The following is a 23,509-nucleotide window of genomic DNA, read 5'->3' as shown; positions in this document are numbered from 1 at the left end:
CTTGAGATAATTAAGCTCTCATTTGAGTTGAAAAGCCTTCATTACCTCTTTATTAGGTGTTTTTCTCTTCCCAGCCAAAATGCAAAATATCTAAGTCCACATCCCCAAGTGAAATTCACAAATATCTGATACTTAGGAAGAATGCTTACTTCTGTCCCTTGATGAGATTACAAGTCTTTGAAAAGCTCTGTTTTACTGTGCCATGTTAAAATATGTGTTAAGTTAATAATAAAAATGTTATTTTAACAGACCTTACCTAAGAGCATTGGAAAACTTAAGAAGCTGAGCAACTTGAATGCAGACAGAAATAAATTAGTGTCTTTACCAAAAGAGGTATGTGCTAAAAAAAATAATAAAATAATAATCACAAAGAAATTATAATAACACAGAAGGAATCAAAAATGTCAAATACTTTAAAAATACTTATGTGGTTCTTTTTAAATGCGTGAACTCTCGTCCGTGAGTATAGACATGGTTGGAGGAATTCTATCAAAGAGTGATCGTCGGTGACACTGAAGAGAGTGGGTGGAAGAGAGAGACCGAGGCTGCGGCCTTGGCTGACAGTGAACAGTGACACCATGGTGATTTGGGGGTTTGGCAGAGGAAGGGGATGACTTTGGGTTTAATTGAATTTAATGTGAAGTTAAACTGCCCCATAAGCCATTGGAATGATAAAAATGGGTCTTGATGCCATGTTGTTCCTGGGCAGAGACGACCCTTGGATAGGGCTCATGCCAAGCCACCCACACAGAGGAAGGCAAATGGGAAGCGACAGCTGGGTTTTCAGGACTTTTTCTTGTCGGTGCTCTGAGCAGGAGAAAGTGGACGGTCGCTGCCCATTGTGGAGAGTGGTGTGCGGACTTAGAGGCTGTGACGTTCTGCTGGGGAGGTGAAAATGCTCAGAACGAGAAGGAAGCCCATAGCATGACAAACAAAGAGGCGTCCGGTGTGTTGTTTAAAAGAAGGCTTATTCTACTAGGAAGTAGGAGGATGTGATTGGAGATGGGCAGTGTTGAGCTTGACTTTTTAAATTAACAACAGAGTCTAAAACTAAGCTTAAGCCACCGTTTTTCTCTTCATCAATGTTGGTGAGTCCCTTTCCCTTCGGCAGGGCGTCACATAGCAAGGTGTGGGATTGTGTGATGCGGTCACCGGCCAGGTGCAGTTTCCTTTGTATTTCTCTGTTTTGACAGTTTTCAACATCCTTGGAATAATTTCTGAGCTGCCATCTAACCAGCCAGAACTTGAGGAGCTCTTATTTTCCTGGTGTACGTCTCAGGGTGCCTGAACTTGGCCTGATTTCTTCCCTCCTTTCCTCATCTCGGTGCCCTGCCCTCCGTGTTCCAGTCTGCTCCCTGGGTTAGACGGCCAGCGTCCCTGAACGGAAGCACAAGGACATTCATTGTAAATGTGACCATATTCTGACACATCCTCAGTCTGAACACTGGCATCCAAATAAAACTGTTCCCAGCTCTCTGAAGTCTACATCTCAGCCTAATCGGGGCACAACTAAGAGCTTCTGCCAATCAAAACATGTGGTGCCAGTCTCTAAGTGATAACCCAGAACACAGAGCTGAGCATCATTCTGCACATTAATCGTACTCCTGTGGGATAGAACATGCACATGGGTGACGACAGATCAGATGCAAACACAGGCAATGAGAGGTAGAAAGATTTATGACTTTCTTCCTCAAGGCCCGCTGGACTAGGAGCTTTCATGTGTTTACTCTGAGTCCTCACTCCGCTCTGAAGGTCATGGGGTTTCCTCATTTCACAGAGGAGGAAACAGGCCAGCAAGCAGCTTTCCTTGCTAGGCCTCACATAGCTGGGGGTCTAGAACTGGGCTGCAAAGATGTGTCTCCCACAGCCCGCTCACAGCTCACGGCTCTTCACTGGCCGAGAGTAACTTGGCCCCTCAGCTGATACTGACTCAGCCCAACCTTTTCATCTATGTGACCTTGAGGTGTGGCAGGATCTTAATTAGATAAAAAAAGGTCAGGTTATCTTTAGTTTGGGCATTTTAGAAAATTATTATATTTTAGGAATATTTCAATGTGAATGCCAAAGAGAGCACTTTTCAGTATAATGTTAATCCCCAGTTTCACCCCACCTCCCACTTCCCTCTCCCTTTCTTTTGATTTTCTCTCAAAGGAACACATTCTAGACAAGAGCTTTGGAATTTTATTTTTATAGGACTCAGCATTATGTTAGCCTCAGTTCTCTGTTTACTTTAAGAGAATGAAACCTGTACTTCTTGTTTCTTTTAGAGAGTTATGCCTAGTGCATGCTATGTGTCTGCATGCATTTACTAGAAGCAGCTTTTCATGATTTGAAAAGTGAAAGTATTTCTAGCTTCAAAGCATTTTAGTTAGCTATCACGTTTTATCTACTTTCTGAGAAATTATCATTGGTTTTCTGGCATCGAGAATTTGATGCAGGAATGAGGTCTGTGCCTATCCCTCAGCTGCCGGATACAGCAGAGAATGTATCAGGAACTGGATCTTTGCAGCACATCTTCACTCCTGCCCACACACTCAGCCCCAGAGTCAGAGGTGCACTGAGCATGTGTCTCCAATTCTGCTGCAGGTCACAGTGTGGTAGCCTGCAGAAATGGCTGAGTGCTTGCCTCTGACCATTGGGGCTAAGCAGCCAAGCCACCAAGGGCCTCCTGACCTCGAACTGCGTCATGTTGGTCTGGGCTGCACCATCATGCCATGAGTCTGTGCGCTGAGTGTGATAGGCCCTGTGACCCTGTGTGTGCGTGTGTCGAGAGGAGGTGAGGGGAGGCTTATGCCACAGTGACCACATTTGTGCATTTGCTCTGTCTCCAAACTTGATACCATTTGATCAAATCCTGCACTTGCCTGGTTGGGTTATTTTCTTTCAAATCTTTATTACTTTCTCTTGAACAATTGTTGCACGCATGACATATCTAAACAGAAATGCTGACTAATTCATGTTATATGCCCAAAAGCCTTAGTTGTATTCATTGCCATTGGCCTGCTGTGCTGTGTAGTTCTTCCTAGTTTTTGTCTTTTTTTCAATGTGATAATATTGTATATTGTTAGTTTTATAGCACAGCTTCTTAGTCTATAGCAGCATTTATTTGCGTTTTTTCCAAATGCTTGAGGGGAAAATGTTTGTACTGTGTGGGTCACAATAATAGTTTGTTTGTGTTTTGTGGTGTTATTCGTAGTAAACATTTGCAAATCAATGAATGTCTCTTGTTTTCTTAATTGTTAGCTGCTTGGAAATTTAGAAAAGTCAGGTAAACTTGCTATCCTGTAAGTATGGTTCAGACCACAGTTGCATCTCTACTTCCCATTTGCTTTGTAAATGCATGAAGATTCAAATCAGCTGACTGCTCTGTGTGTACTTCATTGTAAAATATTGGACATTTTCCTCTAAATTCATTTTTTTTTAATGACTGCATGGCCTGGAACTTTATTTGTTACGTCAGATTTGTTCAGATTATTTTCTCATAAGAGAATGCTTTTCTGTGAATTACATTTTAAGTTCTTCAGAAACTCTCAGAGGCATAACCTGGCGGCTCATCTGTCTTCACTAAATCCTGGTTTATTGGCACTATTCCATCTCTAATGGAAAGGCTAGATTTGCTTGATTTGCTACATGTGGCATGCTTCTGATTTTTCAAGCAACTTATTTGTATCTTTTCTCATCCTGTTGCTTAAGTATGTATGCTTCTGGGAATAGGAGGTTCCCTAAAACTCTCATATTTTTGGTAGAGGGAAGAACGAAGGCTGTGTTATCTGACAGGGAGTTGGTGTATGTATGTTCATGAGTATGATAAGGACAGCCAGCAACTTCATAATATTCCCCAAACAAATTTTCACTTTAAATAGCCTGGCCCATAAAGTTTCTGGATGGAAGAGATTGAGCATATTCCCAAGTTTAGACCCCAGTCTTTTGTCTGCATTAGGTCAAAATAGTCATGACCCTAAATGCATCACACCTGTCCTACCTGAGACAGGTAGGATTTGCAGATTGTTGGACAGAGCCTTTCTTTATCAGGCGATCTGTCTACATTAATTACCCATAAATGTTATTGTGATATTCAGAAATGTCTGTGGTGGTCAGGTATTCTTTTTATTACAATTTAAAATTATTTCAGTGAATAATTTACAATGTTCCCATCATATTCTAAATGATTTATTGATAAATAAAAGATACTATCAAACCTGAAAAATACTAGAATAAAATATAGTTGACCATTGGATTCCAAAATAGAGAAAGCATACCTAAACTTAAAGAGGAAATAAATCATAAAAGAAACAGTTGATGGATTTGCCTGTGTAAAAATTAGATTTCTGATCTTTAAGAAGTTACAGATAGCCTGGAGGCAGTGGGACATTTACAACATTACAGATGAATAAGGTCTCGCCTTACTTTATTAGAAAATCTTTCATATCACTGAGAAAAAGATGTTTCCACTATGGAAAGTGGACAAAAACGAAAGCAAAGAATTCTCCCCTTCACAAGAATCAGTAAGCGATTCATAGAAGAAAAAATAGAAATGGCTATAAATATATATATTAAAAAAAATTAGCTCCATTAGTATCCACAGAAATGTTAGTGGAAGCATTTTGACCTATCAGATTTTCAAGATTAAAAAAAAATATTAATGATACCAAATTTTGGCAACGTTCAGGAAAGTGCATATTATTATGAAAGTATAAATTATTATGGCTTCTCTGGTGGGGAATGTGATATTATTATTAAAAACTTTAAAAGTGTACATACCCTTTGATTCTGTAATTGCACTTCTAGGACTTTTATCCTGAGAAAAAAATTATGGATATACACCAAGAGTGTGCACAAGAATATTTCTCACAGTACATATAGGGGCAGCTAACATGTGCCAGGCACCAGCCCAACCATGTAAAGAGGCAGCTAACATGTGCCAGGCACTGTTAGCTTTCATGCTTATTCTTATCTAATTTTCACAATAGTTCTGTGAGGTGTAGGTAAATCGTTATCCCTATGTAACAAGTTGTGAAACTAAGACCCAGGGGTTAAGTAATTTGCCCAAGATCACACAGCAAGAAATGGTAGTACTAACTAGCAGTGTCTTATCAGGGTGATTTGTTACGTCATCTGAGATACATCTGTAGAAGGAGATAATTATGTGGTCTGTAAAAATCTTTTTAGAAATGTGATGATATGGGCAAACTTTCTTGATGTCATATGGAAACAAAGGTGCTGAAGGTCCTAGTGTTGGTCCTAATTTTGTTGAAGTGTATGGGCAGAATCAAATGCATGGCAGTAATACTGAAAGATTGTCCCTCAAATTGTTAAATACTGATTATCCCTTTGTAGTCGGATGTGACTTCAGTTATTTTCTTCTTGTTCTTGTGTGTGTGTGCGTGTATAAGGTTTTTATTTTTCAGTCAACATAAATTACTTCCTTATCACTAGGAAAGAAGAATGCTCTTAGTGGATATTTTGATGTCAGAGGCCCAATAATTCAGAGCCCCAAAGCCACGTGGTTTCCAAAACATTTATGAAATATTGGACATTTGAATAATTTGCCATAGATGATAGTGGGGCACAAAAATAGTCTTTGGTTTCTGAAATGACACATCATAATATTTCTCTTCAAATCGTATTTTGACCAGATTTTGCTTATTGTACATTTTTGTTTTTGCCAATGAAATGTAGGTTCAGTTCTGCTACAAATAATACCAAAAGGAAGCTACTCAAAGAAATGAAAGCACCTTTATACTTAATACAGGGATTCAAAAGTGGGATATAGGCAAACAAAGGTAGGCTTTCTTTTTGAATTGTTGAATCCATCTGATTATCTTCTCTAGGGTAATGTAACCCGGAGGCAATTAAAACTTAGTGAAAGTTGATCTGACCAAAGGTTTGCTTAATAGCCTGCAGGTCCCATCTCCTTAAGATGGATTAGATTAGTGACAAACAGGTAAGGACAGTATCACCTTGACTTGAGACACAAAACAGCTAAACAAGGATTCTCAGTTATATTCTGTGATCCTCAGAAGATCCACGTGCAACCCCTTGTCTTCTGGAAAGGTGCTTTTTGGTTTAAGGGAAGTTTAAAAATATCAGCTTCCTACATGACCGGTGATAAGTTACTTAAACAGTGACTCTGCTTCCCAGATTTCTAAGTGACAGGGACATTTTATCCAGATGGTCACTTTAAGAAACCTGTAAACTGTGCTTCTTGAACCCCAAAGAGAAAGCAGAAGCACATCTGAATGATATGAATAATGTACTACTGAACTTCAAAGTCACCGCTTCACTTTTATTGACATAAAATATCATTGTGAGACATTGTAAGGAGACAGAATTTTAAGAAGTTCAGGTGGGTCCGGGGAAGAGCTCGCCAGCATCAAAGCAGGCCCAGCGTAGTAGGCACTCCATGGTGACTGCACTTCTCATTTGGATGTTTCTCTTCTCATTCGAGTTTCCCTCCTTTGAAAAACAGTAGCTACTACATTTACTTGGCAGCAGTAGCAGTAGACAGGCTCTATGATAGGTGCTAAATTATATTCATGGTTTCATTTAGTTTAATCCTTATTGTTACTTTTGGTTAAAGTCATACAGGCAAACTCACAGAACATGATCGAGCCTGAATTCTCACCCAGGTCTGTGTGATCTCAAAGCACGAACTCCCTCCAACGCACCGCACTCCTCTGCCATCTATAAAGCATTGTCTTTTGATTTACGGTTCGGGCTGCCTAATAATCTTTCCTGAAAGCCAGAAGTTTACTCCATCCCTTCCTGGCTGATTTGGAAAGAGGGTTCTGTTTGCGTGGATGTTTGCCTGGGACAGCCTGTGCCTTGGCAAGTGATGAAGGCATCCCAGCATTCAGCAGCAACACTCGCCCTTTGTTGGCATTGTTTTCCAAACACCATAGACAATGGAGGTCTGGAGGTCGCCTGCCCTGACAACCCAGAGTGCCTAGGAGGCTCTTGAATGCAAGTGCTTTCCACCCTTTGACATCTCTAATGGGTGTGAGATTAGAGAGGGAAAGGAAAAAGAAAAAAAAGGAGACTATAAACAGTAGACATCTCACACAGGCCTCGGGGGCTCACACTACTCCTCCCCACACACTTAAAGAATGTTCACTTGTCCAGAACTTTGTTGCTCCTACAACTTTTAGATCCTCTCTGATCAGTTTAATCAATTAATTAACTTTTGATTGATATGAATAATGTATATGTACATGATACAAATTGAAAATGTTCATAGATGTAGTAGCAGGGCCCCAAAACAGATATTCTACAGGTGTCTGGGCCAGTGGACAGCTTCCTGACAAAGTGCCCCAAATCACAATGAGGTCTTGTCTCTACATCCCTGCCAGGAGCTTCTTGTCCCATCAGGAGGGCCATGTAGGAGAATAACTGATAGCTGCTCTGCTCCCCTGGAGGAGCATGCAGGGCAGAGGGGTGTCCAACCTGCAAGGCCTCCTCATGGCTGCAGTCCCCCCACTGATCCCAGACACTAGTGCAGTTACCCCTCTACATACAGGGGTCTGTGTGAGGGGTCCCCTCCATGGGAACCTTGAGTATTCCTTCCCATGAGTAGATTTTTGTTGGAATCATCTGACTTTATCAGGGAGAATCTACTCATGTTGATCCTCAAGAGATTCAGGGTTTTGATTTCTTTCCTTCCATGATGTTCCTGGGCACCCTTCGTCAAGGAGGAGAGGAGTGCCTGGCCCCACAAAAGATCCCTGTAGGACATGACACTGGGGCTCTATATTCATAAATTATAAGAGAGAACACAGTGGTTCTTGCTAGAAAAAAACTGCTACACATAGCTGCAGATAATAACTTTAAGTAGCAGCCTTTCCCTAGTAGGTAAATTAATAAATATACGTGTATAAACATTCCTACATGAGAAATGTTGGTAGGTAGATAGTCTTCACAGGTGAGAAGATGGGATGGGTACTATACTGGCCAAGCACCCTGATTATATGTAAATGTGCAGATTAAACAGTAGCTCAGTAAAGGACCTGTCAGAAGGTTGGTATAGACCCGAATTATGAAAAAAAATGCAGAGAGCAGTGTGTCAGTGTAGGCTAGCGGGTCCCAGAAAGAGTGGAGGATGTTAAGCCTGATTTTGGATGATTGGTAATGTTTTGAAAGACAAAAGGAAGGACCCTTCCATAAGAAGTAGTTGAACCAAAAATATAAGGTATATCTTAGATGACAGTAAGTAGACCAGTTTTGCTGGGATGGGAGATGTGAATGCTGGGAAGCCTTCTGCATACCTGGGTGTTCTCCAGGTGATCAGAGATGAATGTTAGTCCATGTTTTCTTATGTTTGTTTTTCTTTTACATCCATGTAGTTAAAAATTGTGGTTAAAGGTATTATTTCAAAATCTTTACATTAACTCCAAAAGGAAGATGTAATAATAAGATTGTGCATGAAGGTAATTATGTGGTAATTTCATAAGTGTGCATCCTGCTGTTTAAGATGTGTACATATACTAAACCCATAAATAGAAAAGGTCAGAAGCTGTATCAGACATCCTTGGAGATCCAGTCAAGTCTCGGTCCCCCCTCAAGTGGAGGCTCTGGAGTGCTTTCCCGTGTCAGAGCGCCATCAGTGGGTCCCTTTGTGAGCCTTTCCGAGCCCTGCTCTGGGTGAGGAGGAGCACAGGAGGCATTGGGGAGCACAGGGAGCCCTGCCGAGGGTGCGCCTGGGATCCAGTTATTTTCTCGCCCCCGTGGTGCAGCTTTCCTGACAGTAGAGACCACAGCCAGTTTGTTTGGGAGCATCACTGAATTCTTTTGTGTTTATGTTCTTCGTTGAAGACCAATTGTATGAAGATCAATTGCCTTTGAATTGCTTGCTTTAAAAAAAAAAAGGAAGTGATAATCAAATTTGGTGTGGATGTAGATATTGGTTTATGCTTTTATCAGCAGGTCATAGCTGAGGAGATTAATGTGTGTATTTACCAAATTCACTATTGGCTAAAAATATTATTGAATTCCATTGGTCAAAGGAAAATGAAGTTGCCAAACTAAGTTGTGAATGGAAGCTATTAAAAGTTGTATGGTGGAAATTAATGTACTGCTTCATCTCTCAGATGACCTCCCACTGTTTTAAATAAACTGAAAAGCTGAGAGCACTGAAGTTAATGGGATGGACAGATCTTCAAAGGGGGGTGTGTGTGTGTGTGTGTGTGAGTGAGTGAGTGAGAGAGAGAGAGAGAGAGAGATTGGCCTAACTTTTGAAACCTAGAATCCTGGTATTTCCATATGACCACAAAATACTTGTCTGGACCTGTGTGCTTGGTGAATGTATTTAAAAGATGTGGTTGTATTAGATAGCAATAGAAAATGACTCCTTTCCAGAATGAAATTTTTGGACTATATTGTTTATTTTCTTGTTTTAATTTAGAACATGTGTGTCTAGTGTTATGCAGAGATTTTTATGAACATATTGGACTATTCTATTTTGTATGATTTAAATTAAGCATAGTTGGTCATTAGAGACTTCAAGTCATGTGGTATAACTTTATGCATCCTTTTCATGCCATTTGATAAACAGGCCCACCACCATCCCCCCCCCCCCAAAAAAAAAAAATCAATCTGGAAACAAGTTGTGTTTTCTTTCCTGTTGCAGATCGGTGGGTGCTGCAGCCTCACTGTGTTCTGCATGCGGGACAACAGACTGACCCGGATCCCTGCTGAGGTGTCACAGGCCACAGAGCTTCACGTCCTGGATGTGGCAGGGAACAGGTGAGCATGTTCTGTTTGCGCTGCTTGAGAGAAAGAAACAGATGTTCACCCACCCTCGCCTTTGCCGTGCGTCTTTGCCATCTTGCCTTGCTCCATCAGATGATGGAATATATACTGATTAGTCGAACGACCCAAGCCCAGGAAGTTTTCAGTCTAGGTCCTGGAGTGACTGAGCCGTGTGGAGTAGAGAAGGTCAGTGATACCTGAGCGTGAGTACTTCCCAGTGTACTCGGACCCTCTGTACACACGCTTCCCCGAGCAGCGGGCAGTGATGTAAGGGACGGAGCAGTGCCGGGAACTGGGAGACGCAGGTTTCACCTCAGCTTCTGTAAGTCAGTGTGGGCCTCAGCTTCCTCTGAGCCTGCATGAGTTTGAACTAGGTTTGAACCAGGGGTCTTGAGATGCTCTGCCGGTGACACTGAACTCTCCCAAGTTGTGAACATGATTGCATTCAGGGACACTTTTCTGGCGAAGAGGATCCACAACTAATGTCAGAATCACCAAGTGAGTCATATGTTAAAAAGGAAGAGCCACCAGGCTGGCATCCCCAAGATCACAGCAGCAGCGTTTCTCAGGTGCCCAGCAGGAGGTCAGGTTAGACTGCTCACCAGTTCTGGAATGTGTCTTCTCTTCTCCTTGTAGAATATTGATTTGTTTTAGCCAGTCTGAACTAATTTCATCACCTCGAACGTCATACGCACTTTCTTCCCCCTGAGCCTACACAGGCTGTTCTGTCTGGCTGGGACCCTCTTCTCTATTTCCCTACTTTTATTCTTCATCACTGATGCTTTCATTTTCTCCAGAAAGCGTTCCTCTCCCTGAATCTGCATTTTCATTTACTGCTAACGCAGCACTGACCATGGCCTGTTTGCACCTGTGGAACCCTCCTAACCTAAGGTTACCTGAAGGCGGGTGTCATGGTTTATGTGTCACTATATCCTTTGTCCCTTCACAGTACCTGGCACATGGTAGGTGCCTAGGAAAGTGTTACACGTTAGTTTTGCAGCATGAATAGCAGGCCACTTTAAAATGCTTTGTATCACAGGCTTCACTGCCTGCCAAGAGGAATTGAAAAATGCTTTTGAGCATTATAGTTAGATAGGAGAGGGAGTGCTGAACCAGGGGGAGACAGATGGTCCACACTGTCTGGGGGATTGAGTCTGGGGGATTGAGCTAATGGTCACTTAGGTCAGGCTCAGTACCGTCATTCGTTCTTGCTGATGGACTGCAGACGGCGTGCTAAGTAACCCAGGCTCCACAGGAACCTGGGGGCGAGGCCTGGCCTCCCGGAGTGCTCACCCTGTCAGAATGCATTCTTCAGGACATCCTGAGAGATTCTTAAGACCACTAACTGGTGACTGAAAACTCAGGATTAGTTTGATCTGAATGTGGCATTTCTGTGGGACTTAGCCGGCATGCAATTTACAGCTTGAGAAGGATGGTGTCCCCACTTCTCGCCTCCAGCAGTAGCAGCTCAGTGAGTCCCAGCCTCCCCTGGTTCTTGCCATGCTGGTGAGTGTGGATTTGCCTCACTAATTCTTGGGTGGAAAGATGGCTCTGGTGTCTAAAAACTGGTTTTCACATGAATGATGGCTCCATTCTCCAGTTCTTGGAAGAAGGGAAAGTTAAGTTTTTATTATGCTTGGGCTGGGGTGGAGAAAAGCCAGTTAAAAAGTTGAGTTACGTAGCTGTCATCTGAGTCACTTAAGTGTGTCATTTAGTCCAGGTATATATAGATTAATAACCAAATTTTAAGCCTAGTAAAATACTTAATTACTATTCATTTTAAAGTATCAGTATAGAAACTAATAATAAAAAGGACTACAACGTCAGCTCTTTGGCCTGGAGAAATGTCACACCATGGGAAATCCTACCAAATGTGAGAGAAGTTTCTGCCTCTGCAATCAAGCATATAAAAATAGCAAATAGCACAGAGACTACATCTTAGTTTCCAAAAAGTTTCTTTGATAAATTGGATACAGTAAGTCACAGCAAGGATAACTATAAAATGGCACTTGGAAAGTAAACATCAAACCTTCTAGTACAATAACAGAGGAGGTGTCTTGTATCATCAGCTACTCAGGGACACAGGATATACATTTATTAAACCCCCTCCCAGAAGATTATCCACCAAACACACAAAACTGGGTATTTGAGGATCTTCTCTGCAGTGTTAGTAGTTCCAAATACTAACAATGACTGTTAATGGGGAAACAGTTTATACCTTTGAATTTAAATAAAAAATTAAAATATTAATTTAAACATATATTAAAATATATCACCTCACAACTGTTAGCATGGCTATTATGAAAAAGATAAGAAATAACAAGGGTGTGGAGAAAAGGGAAACCTTGTGCACAGTTGGTGGGAATGTAAACTGGTACAGCCACTGTAGAAAAAGCAGTATGGAGGTTCCTCAGGAACTTAAAATGAGAACGACCGTAAGATTCAGCAATCCGCCCTGACCGATTTGGCTCAGTGGATAGAGCGTCGGCCTGCGGACTGAAGGGTCCCGGGTTCAATTCCAGTCAAGGGCATGTACCTTGGTTGCGGGCACATTCCCAGTGGGGGGTGTGCAGGAGGCAGCTGGTCGATGTTTCTCTCTCATTGATGCTTCTAACCCTCTATTCCTCTCCCTTCCTCTCTGTAAAAAATCAATAAAATATATTTTTTAAAAAGATTCAGTAATCCCACTTCTGGGTATGTATTCAAAGGAAATGAACACAGGATATCAAAGAGATGTCTGGACCCCCATGTTCGTTGCAGTGTTATTTATAATAGCCAAGATATGGCTAAGAATCTATCAATAGAAGATCTCTACTAATAAAAGGGTAATATGCTAATTAGACCGGACATCTTCCGGACGTCCTTCCAGACAAAGCCACAGTGGCAGGGGCCAAGGCAGAGGTGGTTAAGGGCGATCAGGTCAGTGGGGGGAGCAGTTAAGGGGCAATCAGGCCGGCAGGGGGAGCAGTTAGGGGGCGATCAGGCTGGCAGGCAGAGGCGGTAGGGGCGATCAGGTTGGCAGGCAGAGGCGGTTAGGGGCGATCAGGCCGGCAGGGGAGGGCAGTTAGGGGCAATTAGGCTGACAGGAGAGCATTTAGGGGGTTATCAGGCCAGCAGGCAGAGATGGTTAGGGGTGATCAGGTCAACAGGCAGAGGTGGTTAGAGGCAGGCAGACAGGCGAGCAGTTAGGAACCAGCAGTCCTGGATTGTGAGAGGGATGTCTGCCGGTTTAGGCCTGATCCCGCAGGGCATCCCCCAAGGGGTCCTGGATTGGAGAGGGTGCAGGCGGACTGAGGGACCTCCCCCCCGTGCACAAATTTCGTGCACTGGGCCTCTAGTGTGTGTGTGTGTGTGTGTGTGTGTGTGTGTGTGTGTGTGTATTGAAATATTATTCAGCTATGAGAAAGAAGGAAATTCTGCCATTATGACAATATGGATGGACCTTGAGGGCATGAAATAAGTCAGATGAAGGAAGACAAATATTGTATGATCTCACATGTCGAATCTAAAAAAAGTTGAATTCATTGAAATAAAGAGTGGAATGTGGTTGCCAGGGACCGAGGGGAGAGGGTGGTGGGAGAAATGGGAGATGTTGGTCAAAGGGTATTCACTTCCAGTTATAAGATGAGTAAGTTCTGGGGATCTAATGTGTAACATGGTGAGTGTAGGTAACAGTATTGTATTATTGTATTATATACTTGAAAATTGCTAAGAGAATAGATCTTAAGTGTTTTTAACATACACACACACAGTGGTAATTATGTGAGGTAATGGCAGTGTTAATTAAGTCTTCTGTGGTAATCATTTCACAATTTTTAAATGCATCAAATCATCATGTTATACACCTTAAACTTACACAATGTTATATGTCAGTTATATCTCAATAAAGCTGGGAAAAATAAAAGTATTAAAAGACAAAACACAATACAACAGTATAGCTATGTTATAAAATACTAAGCAGTTCTAAGAATGAGATATTTCTCCGTAGAGACACAGGAGACCCAGATACTGATTAGTAGAGCAAGTATACAGAGCATTATCATTTTTGTTCATGTTTTTAAGAAGACATACCTATTGTGGTACATAAAAATATTAATAGTAGTTCCCCTAGAGGAAGGGTGGAGGCTTAGGGTTACAGGGGCTTTCACTTTAGATATTTTGATATTGTTTAATTTTTTTTCATTGATTATATTCTCTTTGTATATCTTTAAACATTTTTGAAAACTTTGCTTAAAACTAAAAGTTCTAGTAGGAGGTAAAAACAGATGAAATATTTAATTGTAAGAAGTGTGCAACCACTGGGGAACTTAATATTACATTAATCAGTAGACTGTTTAATGTTTAGTTCTTAAATACATTTGACAAGCAATTGCTGTAGAAGTTGAGGTGGGGAAGGTTTCTTCAGGTTGGGTTGGTCATGGACATTCTAGAAATGAGAGACTCGTGGTTTATTTATTCATTTGCTTTCACCCTTGTACCATTGATGTCAGGAGTAAGTATTGGCCTTTTATTTTGGGGTGGCGGGTGGGGGGGTGTGATCCTAAATAGAACAGTGTACAGTGGAGCTATGGTTTCTTGTGTTAATTCTGCAGTGTACAGAAGCTTCCAGAATAAACCAAAAATGTATTATTAACTCGTCTGGAAAGCCGGGATATATAATATCTATTTATCTATTTTCCACTTGTGTCTGGGATGGTTCACCCAAGAGAAACAGAGGCCTATGTGTCTCTTTCCCCCCAGGCCACAGAGAGTCAGTGAGAGGGTCAGCCCCGCCCAGTATGTGTGCAGACGGGCAGGACACAGGGCCTTCTTTTCTCTCTGACATCACAGGAGCACCTCTGTCTGCAAGACACTATGAACAGGCTCGTGTGTTGTGTGGGCAATGGGCATATTCAAGCTGGCACTTTGATTCTTTGCAGGAAAACTGGCATTTCAGACTACAAATTAATCTCACATGGCTTGCTGAATGTGATTATGAGATGTGTTGTAGAGTCCAGTGACCTGTTTTAGCTTTTACCATGTGGTTTTGTCATCTGTAGAAGCTGTGTTTATTACTGATGCTCTGCCTGGCCTTTCATCTACTGTATACCTGTGCTTCAGCATTTGCTAGGGAGCCAGTGTTAGTCTGAGAAGGTACGATATCCATGTTTCAGTTACCTGTGTTTTGTGCAGGCTTTCAAATATTGATTTTTTTTCTTCTTCTTCATGTTCTCGTGATTAAGAAAGGTGGAGATGCTGACTATAGATTTTTTGCACAAGACTTGAAACTTTAAACATTCTGGAGGATATTATTAGCTTATGTCCTTTTAAAAAAGAAATAGGAACAGACTTTCAAAGAAATGATCCTTTTGTTCAATAAAATGGAAAAGTTTAATGTACTTTAAGCTTTCATCGTATATTAGGCTCTTTTAAAAAATCACTGTCACAGTGCCTGGCGAATACATGTCTTCTGTCTTTAACTTCCTGGCCTTCGAGTGCATGACATCCTTTGGGCAGAGGGAGAAATAACTGGTATAAGCCTGAGCGATTTCCTTTCCGTTCCCCTCGAAGAAGCAGTGCCTCAGAACAGGAGGCGTGGAGCTGGGAATCTGCTGTCCCCTGCCCTCTTTCTCATGGTCTGAGCATGGATTTCACTGCACTGGGTAGATTTTGGATTTAGAAATCCATATTTCTCACCTAATGTGTCGCTCATTAGTGAAATATTGCAATGTGTGACACATAGAGACTTTTCAAGGGAACTTAACATATGCAGTTCTCATGGATGCATTGATTTCAGAACCTAAGTCCCACATAGATACAATTGTGCCGTGCTTTCTACCCAGTCCACGTGCATGGGAGGCATCTATCTTCATGGACTCACATTAGGAAAATACTGTCTCCTCGCCACAGCTCTTACATCGGAAATCTTTGCAAAACATATTAATTGTTCTCCTGAAAAATTTGTTGATCATGCATTTGTTAATATTCTCTGTGCACTCTTTGATACTTTTTTATTTCATTTGTTAAAGTAGCTTGACCAGTTTAATATTTTTCTTAGAGTACATTTTCCGTATTAGTTTTATATTATCAGAGTATACCTTCTCTTCAGAGCTCTGCAAAAAGTTCTAGTTTATTTCCCACAAGTCTGTCAGTTCAGACTGGTGTACAGGCGAACCTCAGAGATAATTGTGGGTTCGGTTCCAGACCCTCACTTCATTCTGCAATGAAGTGAGTGTAATCTCTTTGCTGGTGGAGGGTCTCGCCTACAATTTGTAAAACACACAACATCTGTAAAGTGCAATAAAGCAAGACACAGTAAGACAAGCATTGCCTGAGTATTTCTAATAACTCAGTATTAATCTGTTGGTAAGATCTACAGGTCGATCTTCCTCATATATTAACCGGGGATAGGTGTACAATTTTGTAAAAGAAAGAACTCCAGGAATACATGCTGTCCTATCATTCTTCATGGGATTAATGGGCTAGATGTCTCTTCTAAGAAAATTTGCCTCATATAGTAGTTAACAGAATGTGAGTAGCTTAAACAGTCACTTCTAAGACTGATCCATAATTTAATATTTGGAATCATACTTAGTGGGAAAATATGCGATCAAATATATCCTTAGGTTCTTTAAACCTTGAATTTCTGGTAGCAACATGGTTTTGGTTGTTTTGCAAAGTGAATTAGTATCTTGTATAAAGCATTAGTTTTTACTAAGCAGCATTTTCACCCTCGGCACTGTTAGCATTTGGGGCCAGATAATTCTTTGTTATGGGGGCTGTCCTATGCATTGTAGATGTGTAGCAACAACCCCAACCTCTACCCGCTAGATCCCATATGTCTACAGACATGGCTGGATGCCCCTGAAGGCAGAGTCACGCCTGGTTGAGAACCACTGTGCTAACCTCTGGAGGTACTAAGGCCATGGTTTCTGTGGTGATCTTTACTGAATAGACCTAACTGCTTGCAGCCAAGCTGTGAAATATTTATGCAAATATAAACGTGAAACTAATCTTTAGGTGTCACATTACAATTTTAAAAGTGCTTTGCTTTATATATACACGATCTCATTTGAAACTGAAGCAATCTGATGTGGATATTAATTATCACGTAGGCGTCTGAGAAGTGGGAGCTTCTAGAAACTGAAAGATAAAAAGTTTAGGATGGAACACTTAAAATCTCCCCAGAGAAAGCAAATGGAGTCCATGAAAGAAATGTTTTAGTCTTTAGTTTAACTGCAACTTAACTTCTTCAGCACCCCACGCATCTCCTTCCTCCCGTCCTATTTGCCAGGTGCTGCTGGAAACAGGTAATCCCACAGGCTCCCACCAGCCCCGGCGCCAAGGTGTTGCCATCCTGTGTGAGAACTCAGCTTCCGCGGTTACACTGGCTTTGGTTTTTCTCTTTAAGTCGGGACCTCTGAGTGCAGGACTGAATTATGTGCCCCTTAATCTCCTCATTTCTTGCCCTATGGCCTGGCGGTGCTGATGAGATAGGTCAGTGATGGCGAACCTATGACACCTCTGACACGCGAACTCATTTTTTTGGTTGATTTTTCTTTGTTAAATGGCATTTAAATATATAAAATAAACATCAAAAATATAAATCTTTGTTTTACTATGGTTGCAAATATCAAAAAATTTCTGTATGTGACATGGCACCAGAGTTAAGTTAGGGTTTTACAAAATGCTGACACGCTGAGCTCAAAAGGTTCGCCATCACTGAGATAGGTGATAGCAGAAAGGGAAGCACAGACTACTCAGTCTACCTGCAAAGCGTAAATCGGGTATCTTCCTATCAACCTAGCCCCAGGAGGTGTTCTCATTCTTTGCTGTTTTTATTGACAGGAGTTGATTGCATTACACCATTTGAGGCCTGATGTGTTCTTTTGTTTTATATTAGGTTGTCGCATCTGCCCTTGTCTCTTACGGCCTTGAAGTTGAAGGCTTTGTGGTTATCTGACAACCAGTCCCAGCCTCTGCTCACGTTCCAGACAGACACAGACCTCAGCACAGGAGAGAAGATTTTAACCTGTGTCTTACTTCCTCAGCTGCCTTCTGAACCTACTTGCCAAGGTGAATTTAAGGACTGTGTTCATTTGATCACAAGAATTAGTAGGAGTTCATATCTCCCCATAAGATCTCTCACTTTCACATGTGACTGTATTTTTGTCCAATTCTGCCCCTTAGACCTGGCCCAGGTGAGGTCCCTGTAGGCCTCCTCCGGGAAGGTCCCCTGCATCTTTACAGAAAAAGTACCACTCACGCCTGTTTAAGCCTGAAATTCCCTAAACACCCTCTTGGTTTTGAATGATAGCCGAGGTTGAAAATACAGATACTCCTTAAAAGTCACTTAAAATCCAAACTGAGGGTTTGGAGGATGAGTATTGACTTCAATTGGCAAACTGTTTTAAGCCAGTGAGTTGTTTTGAGTCACTGTATCTTTGTTTTGTAAATATGTATAGTTTCAAAAAGTATTCACACTAACATCATAGTGCTGTTACAAATCCTTTGCTGAGCGCTGATTTTAATGGAGGAGAACTGGAGTACCCTGGGAGGGCAGGAGTCCCCTAAGTGGAAGGGCCCAAAGCCACTTGCCAGCCCTACCCTTGTTAGATGAGCTTTGAAGACCCAAGGGAAAAACATGGTAGAATGTGTTACTGCGGCAAGTCCTGGTCTGCGGCCCCAGCTAGTCCTGGTCCCCGACACGTGCGGCCCCAGCTAGTCCTGGTCCCCGACACGTGCGGCCCCAGCTAGTCCTGGTCCCCGACGCGTGCGGCCCCAGCTAGTCCTGGTCTCCGACGCATGCAGCCACAGAGAATGTTTTTGAACTTAGTGTTCTCCATCATTGAAAAGAGACAGCAACTCTGTGCCAGGCTTTTTCTTTTTTTTTCTTTTTAATCCTCACCCAAGGATATGATTTTACTGATTTAGAGAGGGACAGAGGGAGAGGGAGAGAGAGACACGTGCACCAGACTGGGGATCAAACTCACACCTGGTACGTGCCCTGACCGGGAGTCGAACCCGAGGTCCTTGGGTGCACAGGATGACGCTGAACCAGCTGAGCCACACGGCCAGTGCCTTTTCTTTTTGTTTTTAATTGTTTACATTACTGCATAGCAGTGTCCAGTCACCGACCCAAGCTCCCTGCTGATGTGCCTTTGTCGTGACAGAGAACCTGCCTCGCTGTGGGGCCCTGGAGAGCCTGGTGAATGACGTCTCCGACGAGGCCTGGAACGAGCGGGCAGTACACAGAATCAGTGCAATCCGATTCTTGGAAGATGAAAAAGATGAAGAAGACAACGAAATGGTATGGAAATGGAGATTCTTGGCCTCAGTAGAAGTTCAAAATTTAAAAGCCTTCCAAGATTAATACTGGCACCTAATAAGGATTTCTTGTGTTTTCAACTAGTGTATTTTCTGTTTTGCCTTTAGAATTGTAGGATTTTTAGAAGACAAAACTAGGTACTTCTAGGTACAGATTCACCACGTGTGTGTAAGGCCAGTGGAACGGTTGGGGCTTTTTGTCTGAATCGTTTATGGCACTTCTTTTCTTTATTTGTGATAGTTTCCCCTCCCACCACCACTGTTTTCTTAAAATTGATTTTTCTTTTTTGTTGTTCCCACTGAATTAAGCCCCTTCCCACACTCCCAGGTATTATGATATCATGTTGGCTGCATTCACACTTCCTGCTGTGTCGCAGCTCAAGTTCGGTTGTGCTGAATTCTCTCTCTCCCCCTCCCCCGCCCCCCCTCTCTCTCTTCACCTGTGGCCTTAGTTGGATTCCTTAAGGAGTTTTTAGTCAGAAATCAGGAATAGATGTGAAAGTGCCTCTCAGCCTCACTTTCATCCACACCTGAGTGTCTCTCAGTCGCCTCCGGGCGTCAGCGACAGCTCTTCCTACACGTTGACTTTGGCTCTTAAACTCCTCACTCATTGAGATTTTCATAAGCAGAGCTTCGAGGGAGTACTCGCAGCCCCCAAACCAGGGGTGGCTTTTAAATTATTATATGTTAGTCTCTGTTATTCCAGCTGTCACCAAAGGGGATTTTCTCCTCTTACAGCGTCTATGCAAAACAGGACTTGGGCATGACAATACCTCACTGCCGGCTCTTTCCTGAGGGCGATTCTCTCACCCGGGACTTCTTGCCTCTGTAGCGCTCTCATGTTATTAGCCTACCTAGCTCCTCCTGCATTTAAAAGCTGTAAATGCCCTTTATGAGCTGAAGAACATGCAGCCTGTGAAATGATATAATTTTAAAGTTTTGCCCCTCTCCTTTCACTTCACTCCTAGCTCCGTGGTCTTTATGAGGAGCTATGAGGCGCGTGTGACGGTTCCCTAGTGGGTCATATGCACAGCGCACAGCAGGAAAAGGACAGGCGGCCTTCTCTTTACTCTCCTTTTTCTTCAACTCCCTGCCTCCAGCCACAGCCGCTCTGAGTAACAGAGCATTACAGTGATTTTAATTAAGAACTCTTTACCCCTTCTTTTTTTTTTTCCTTCACACCCCACAATCACATCTTATAAATCTTTTATCTTTTTTCTCACAGTTCATGGAACTTTATTGTTAAGCAGTAATGTCCTATTTTAAAACGTCTCCTTTTATTCCAAAAGTAATCCTCTATCTTGGCTAGATAAGTTACATGCACCACTGTCCTCGCCCATTAACCACCGGGAAGCCGGGGTAAGTGCTCAGAGCTCCTCATGGTCTGCAGGAGGCAGGCTCTGCTTTGGAGGCTGCTGGGAGCTGCGTGTCTGAAAGAGAAACGGATAAAACCTAAGCACTCACTCCACTGTCTGTTTTCAGAGAACACTTCAGAGGCGTGCCACGCCACACCCAGGGGAGCTAAAGAACATGAAAAAGACAGTGGAGAATTTGCGGAACGACCTGAATGCTGCTAAAGGACTGGATTCCAACAAAAACGAGGTCAATCACACCGTTGACCGAGTGACCACTTCTGTGTAGAATTTCGCCTCCAGATTTTACCTCCTGCGTCTTCCCCTGCTGTCTTTCGAGGAGCCTCCCGCAGTCCTCGCCAGACCCCGCGCACGGGCTCCCCACGGCTCCCCACCTCGCGCTCGGCCGCTGCTCTCTCCAAGGAAGTGCCTTACTCTAACCCGTCAGCCAGTGGTCTCCCAGCGTGACTGTTTTTTTCCCTACACGCCAGCTGTTTGTACAAGTAGAATACACTACTGTCAACATCTGACCTTTGTTTTTGTCTTATGTTGGGGGAAGGGAGAGCAAGAAGGGAACATTGATCCTCCTCCCTCCACCAAGTGCTGGGACACTTTAACCCAAGTTCTCTTGGACCTATTGGTGAGAGATGGTTTTATGTGTGATGGAAAATCGATACTTTTTAAAACCCTTTTGGCAGCTCAGATGGTGTAAATTTAAACATTTTGTATAGGTATTTCGTAACAAAAAATATGTATTTCTTTTTTGTTATTTTATCTTGAAAAACGGTACATATTTTAGTACTTGTGCAGAAAACTCACACACAGTCCTGAAGTATTTGCTTTTTGTGCCACCCACTGTGCCTTACTGTGTCCTGTGTCATGTCCAACCAGTCGTGCGCATCAGCAGCCCGAGCAGAACGGCGGGCCAGGGACGCGGTACGTCCCCCAGCAGTGTTGGCTTCTAATTCTGTCTACCTGGGGATTTGTTCTTAACCAAAAAGAAGTTACCACTGATTTGTAGATGATATTGGATGATTTTTTTAAAAAGATAAACCAAAGGATTAGGCTGCTAATATTTCATTCCTTATACTTTTAACTTTTTATAAATGAGTCTCGTGTAAAGGAGTGGAGTGTCTGGTTGTTCCTGCTCGGAAGGTATGTGCCATTTGTAAAATGAAATAGAGCAGGCAAGCACAAAAAGAGAAAACCGGTTTTGAAATTCATGGGTAAATAAATTATGTACTGCGAAAGAAAGTATGATTTTACGCAAGAAAACTTTCAAAGTTTTATATTGAGATATAAAACCACAATAAAGCAAAATAACCTACTATGCCGTATTAGAAATGTCGCTATCTTTATAAGTGCAATTTGTAAATAGTGGTTGAATCAGTGTAACAAAACATTGCTTCATGTTTTAATTTTAATTGTGCTAATTTAAGGAGTGTGGGGTATATTTTGATATGTTTCCGCTGATTTGATTTTTTTTTTTTTTTTTGGTATGATGTGATAAAAGAGGAATGAAAAGTGCCAGTCATTGTGTGGTGTCTAGGAAAATCGTGTTGGTGTTTTTTCTCTCCATGAAATAAAGTCACCCTGGACATTAGTCATACAGCTTTTTAAAATTAATTATCATCTTGCATATTCAAATGAGAGCAGGTGGCTGAGTTTTTTTGTTTTTTTGACAGTGTGCTGCCTTCCATTACATATCTAACCCACTGGTCGGTTTTGAGTTCACTGCCGTGGGACTCACATTCACTGCTCCTTCTCCCCCGCCTGGGGCAAAGCCCAGCACTGCCATCAGCTCAGGCTTCTGACTGGCTTGTGGCATCTGGCCAACCGGATGCCTTAGAAACCTGCTTTCAATCGACCAGATATGATACCTTCTTTTACTTCTGCACATCTACTTGCTGAATTCACTTTGCTTTTTAAGTTGTTTGTATATATGTGTATATTTGACAACTGTTTATTGAGTTGAAAGTACATGGCACCTAAGTGGTTTCTGACCTGTCAGTTTTATACCTTGCTCCCTAATCTGGGTGCCCATCTTCTTTTCTCCATTTTAAGATTTTGGCCTACTCTGTTTTGTTTTATAAAGATGATGCCACTAACTCATGGGCTGCTACACAAGCACATTGGTCTTATTTAAGGAGAGCTGTCTGGACTCTGAAAAACAAATAGAACTTCCATAGTGGTTTTGTTTGTTTGTTTCTTTTCCTATAAAGCCCACACTTTACTACTCAGTCTGTGATGGCCTTAGTGGATGAGAGGTGTGCATACATGTTCCTAGGAAATTTTATGTATCTGGTTGTTTCCTTGGGCCTGTCTCCTGTACTTGACACTTACCTGCGTTTTTGTTTTGCTTTGTGTCTTGCTTTCCATTTTTGAGATTTAGTTTCCCCCCCTCCCAGAGAGGGAAAAGTTACTCTTGGTCATTTATTCTCAGTGGCACTGCAGTGCGCTTTCCCTCCAGGGGGCTGGCACCAGACTTTCGGCTTCACCATGGCAACAGCACCAACCTGTCAAACCCTTGGAGAGCATGCCAGCCTCTTCCCAGGAGCCCTTCTCCTTGTTATAAGGAAAACTTAATTATGTGGAGGGATACCTTTGCTTGCGGGCTGGAGCCAGGTCCCTGACCTTTCCTAGGGGTATGTGGTACCTCACTGTCAGGCGCCACCCCCAGTCAGCCTCTCCCACCAGGAAGGGGAGGGGTGTGGCCACTGCCTGTTTGTCTTGTAGGAGCTACAGGTAAAAGCAGGAAAGATTAGTAGGACCTGTTCACTTTTTCCATAGCCCCTTATTTCTGCATTTTAGCCAGGAAATTACACTTAAGTGGATAAAACCGTCAGAATTTAGGGTAAAATAATGAACGTCACTGATGATGAGCAGAGGGACAGGTAAGAAAACTAGAACTAGTATTTCCCCGGATGTTTTGCTTTCTCTGGGAAGTTTGGAGGAATGGTCCGGGCCTCCCAATCTGTCTGGAAGCTCCCTGGTTAGACGTCCCAGCTGAGGAGGCGCGGGCAAGGGCGCGGGTGGAGCCGCTCCCACAGCTGCAGCGCAGTCCTGCCCTCGCCTGTGAAATCGGCCGCACCTGCGAGGTGTGACGC

The 23,509-nt window shown here is 42.5% G+C and overlaps 1 protein-coding gene across 1 annotated transcript in view; it reads left to right on the top strand.

Moving 5' to 3' along the window:
- LRRC1 (leucine rich repeat containing 1) overlaps nt 1-22,005 on the top strand; it is a 130,569-nt gene extending 108,564 nt beyond the window's left edge. The window contains exons 10-14 of the mRNA XM_036318152.1: nt 250-333; nt 9,623-9,738; nt 17,627-17,799; nt 18,897-19,033; nt 20,533-22,005. Coding sequence (XP_036174045.1) covers nt 250-333; nt 9,623-9,738; nt 17,627-17,799; nt 18,897-19,033; nt 20,533-20,691 — 669 coding nt within the window. The 3' untranslated portion in view covers nt 20,692-22,005. The remainder of the gene's footprint in view (nt 1-249; nt 334-9,622; nt 9,739-17,626; nt 17,800-18,896; nt 19,034-20,532) is intronic.
- The last annotated feature ends 1,504 nt before the right edge of the window (nt 22,006-23,509 follow it).

The sequence above is a fragment of the Myotis myotis genome, unplaced genomic scaffold (assembly GCF_014108235.1).
Source record: "Myotis myotis isolate mMyoMyo1 unplaced genomic scaffold, mMyoMyo1.p scaffold_m19_p_7, whole genome shotgun sequence".
Taxonomy (NCBI): Eukaryota; Metazoa; Chordata; class Mammalia; order Chiroptera; family Vespertilionidae; genus Myotis; species Myotis myotis.
This window is presented reverse-complemented; position numbering and strand designations above follow the sequence as displayed.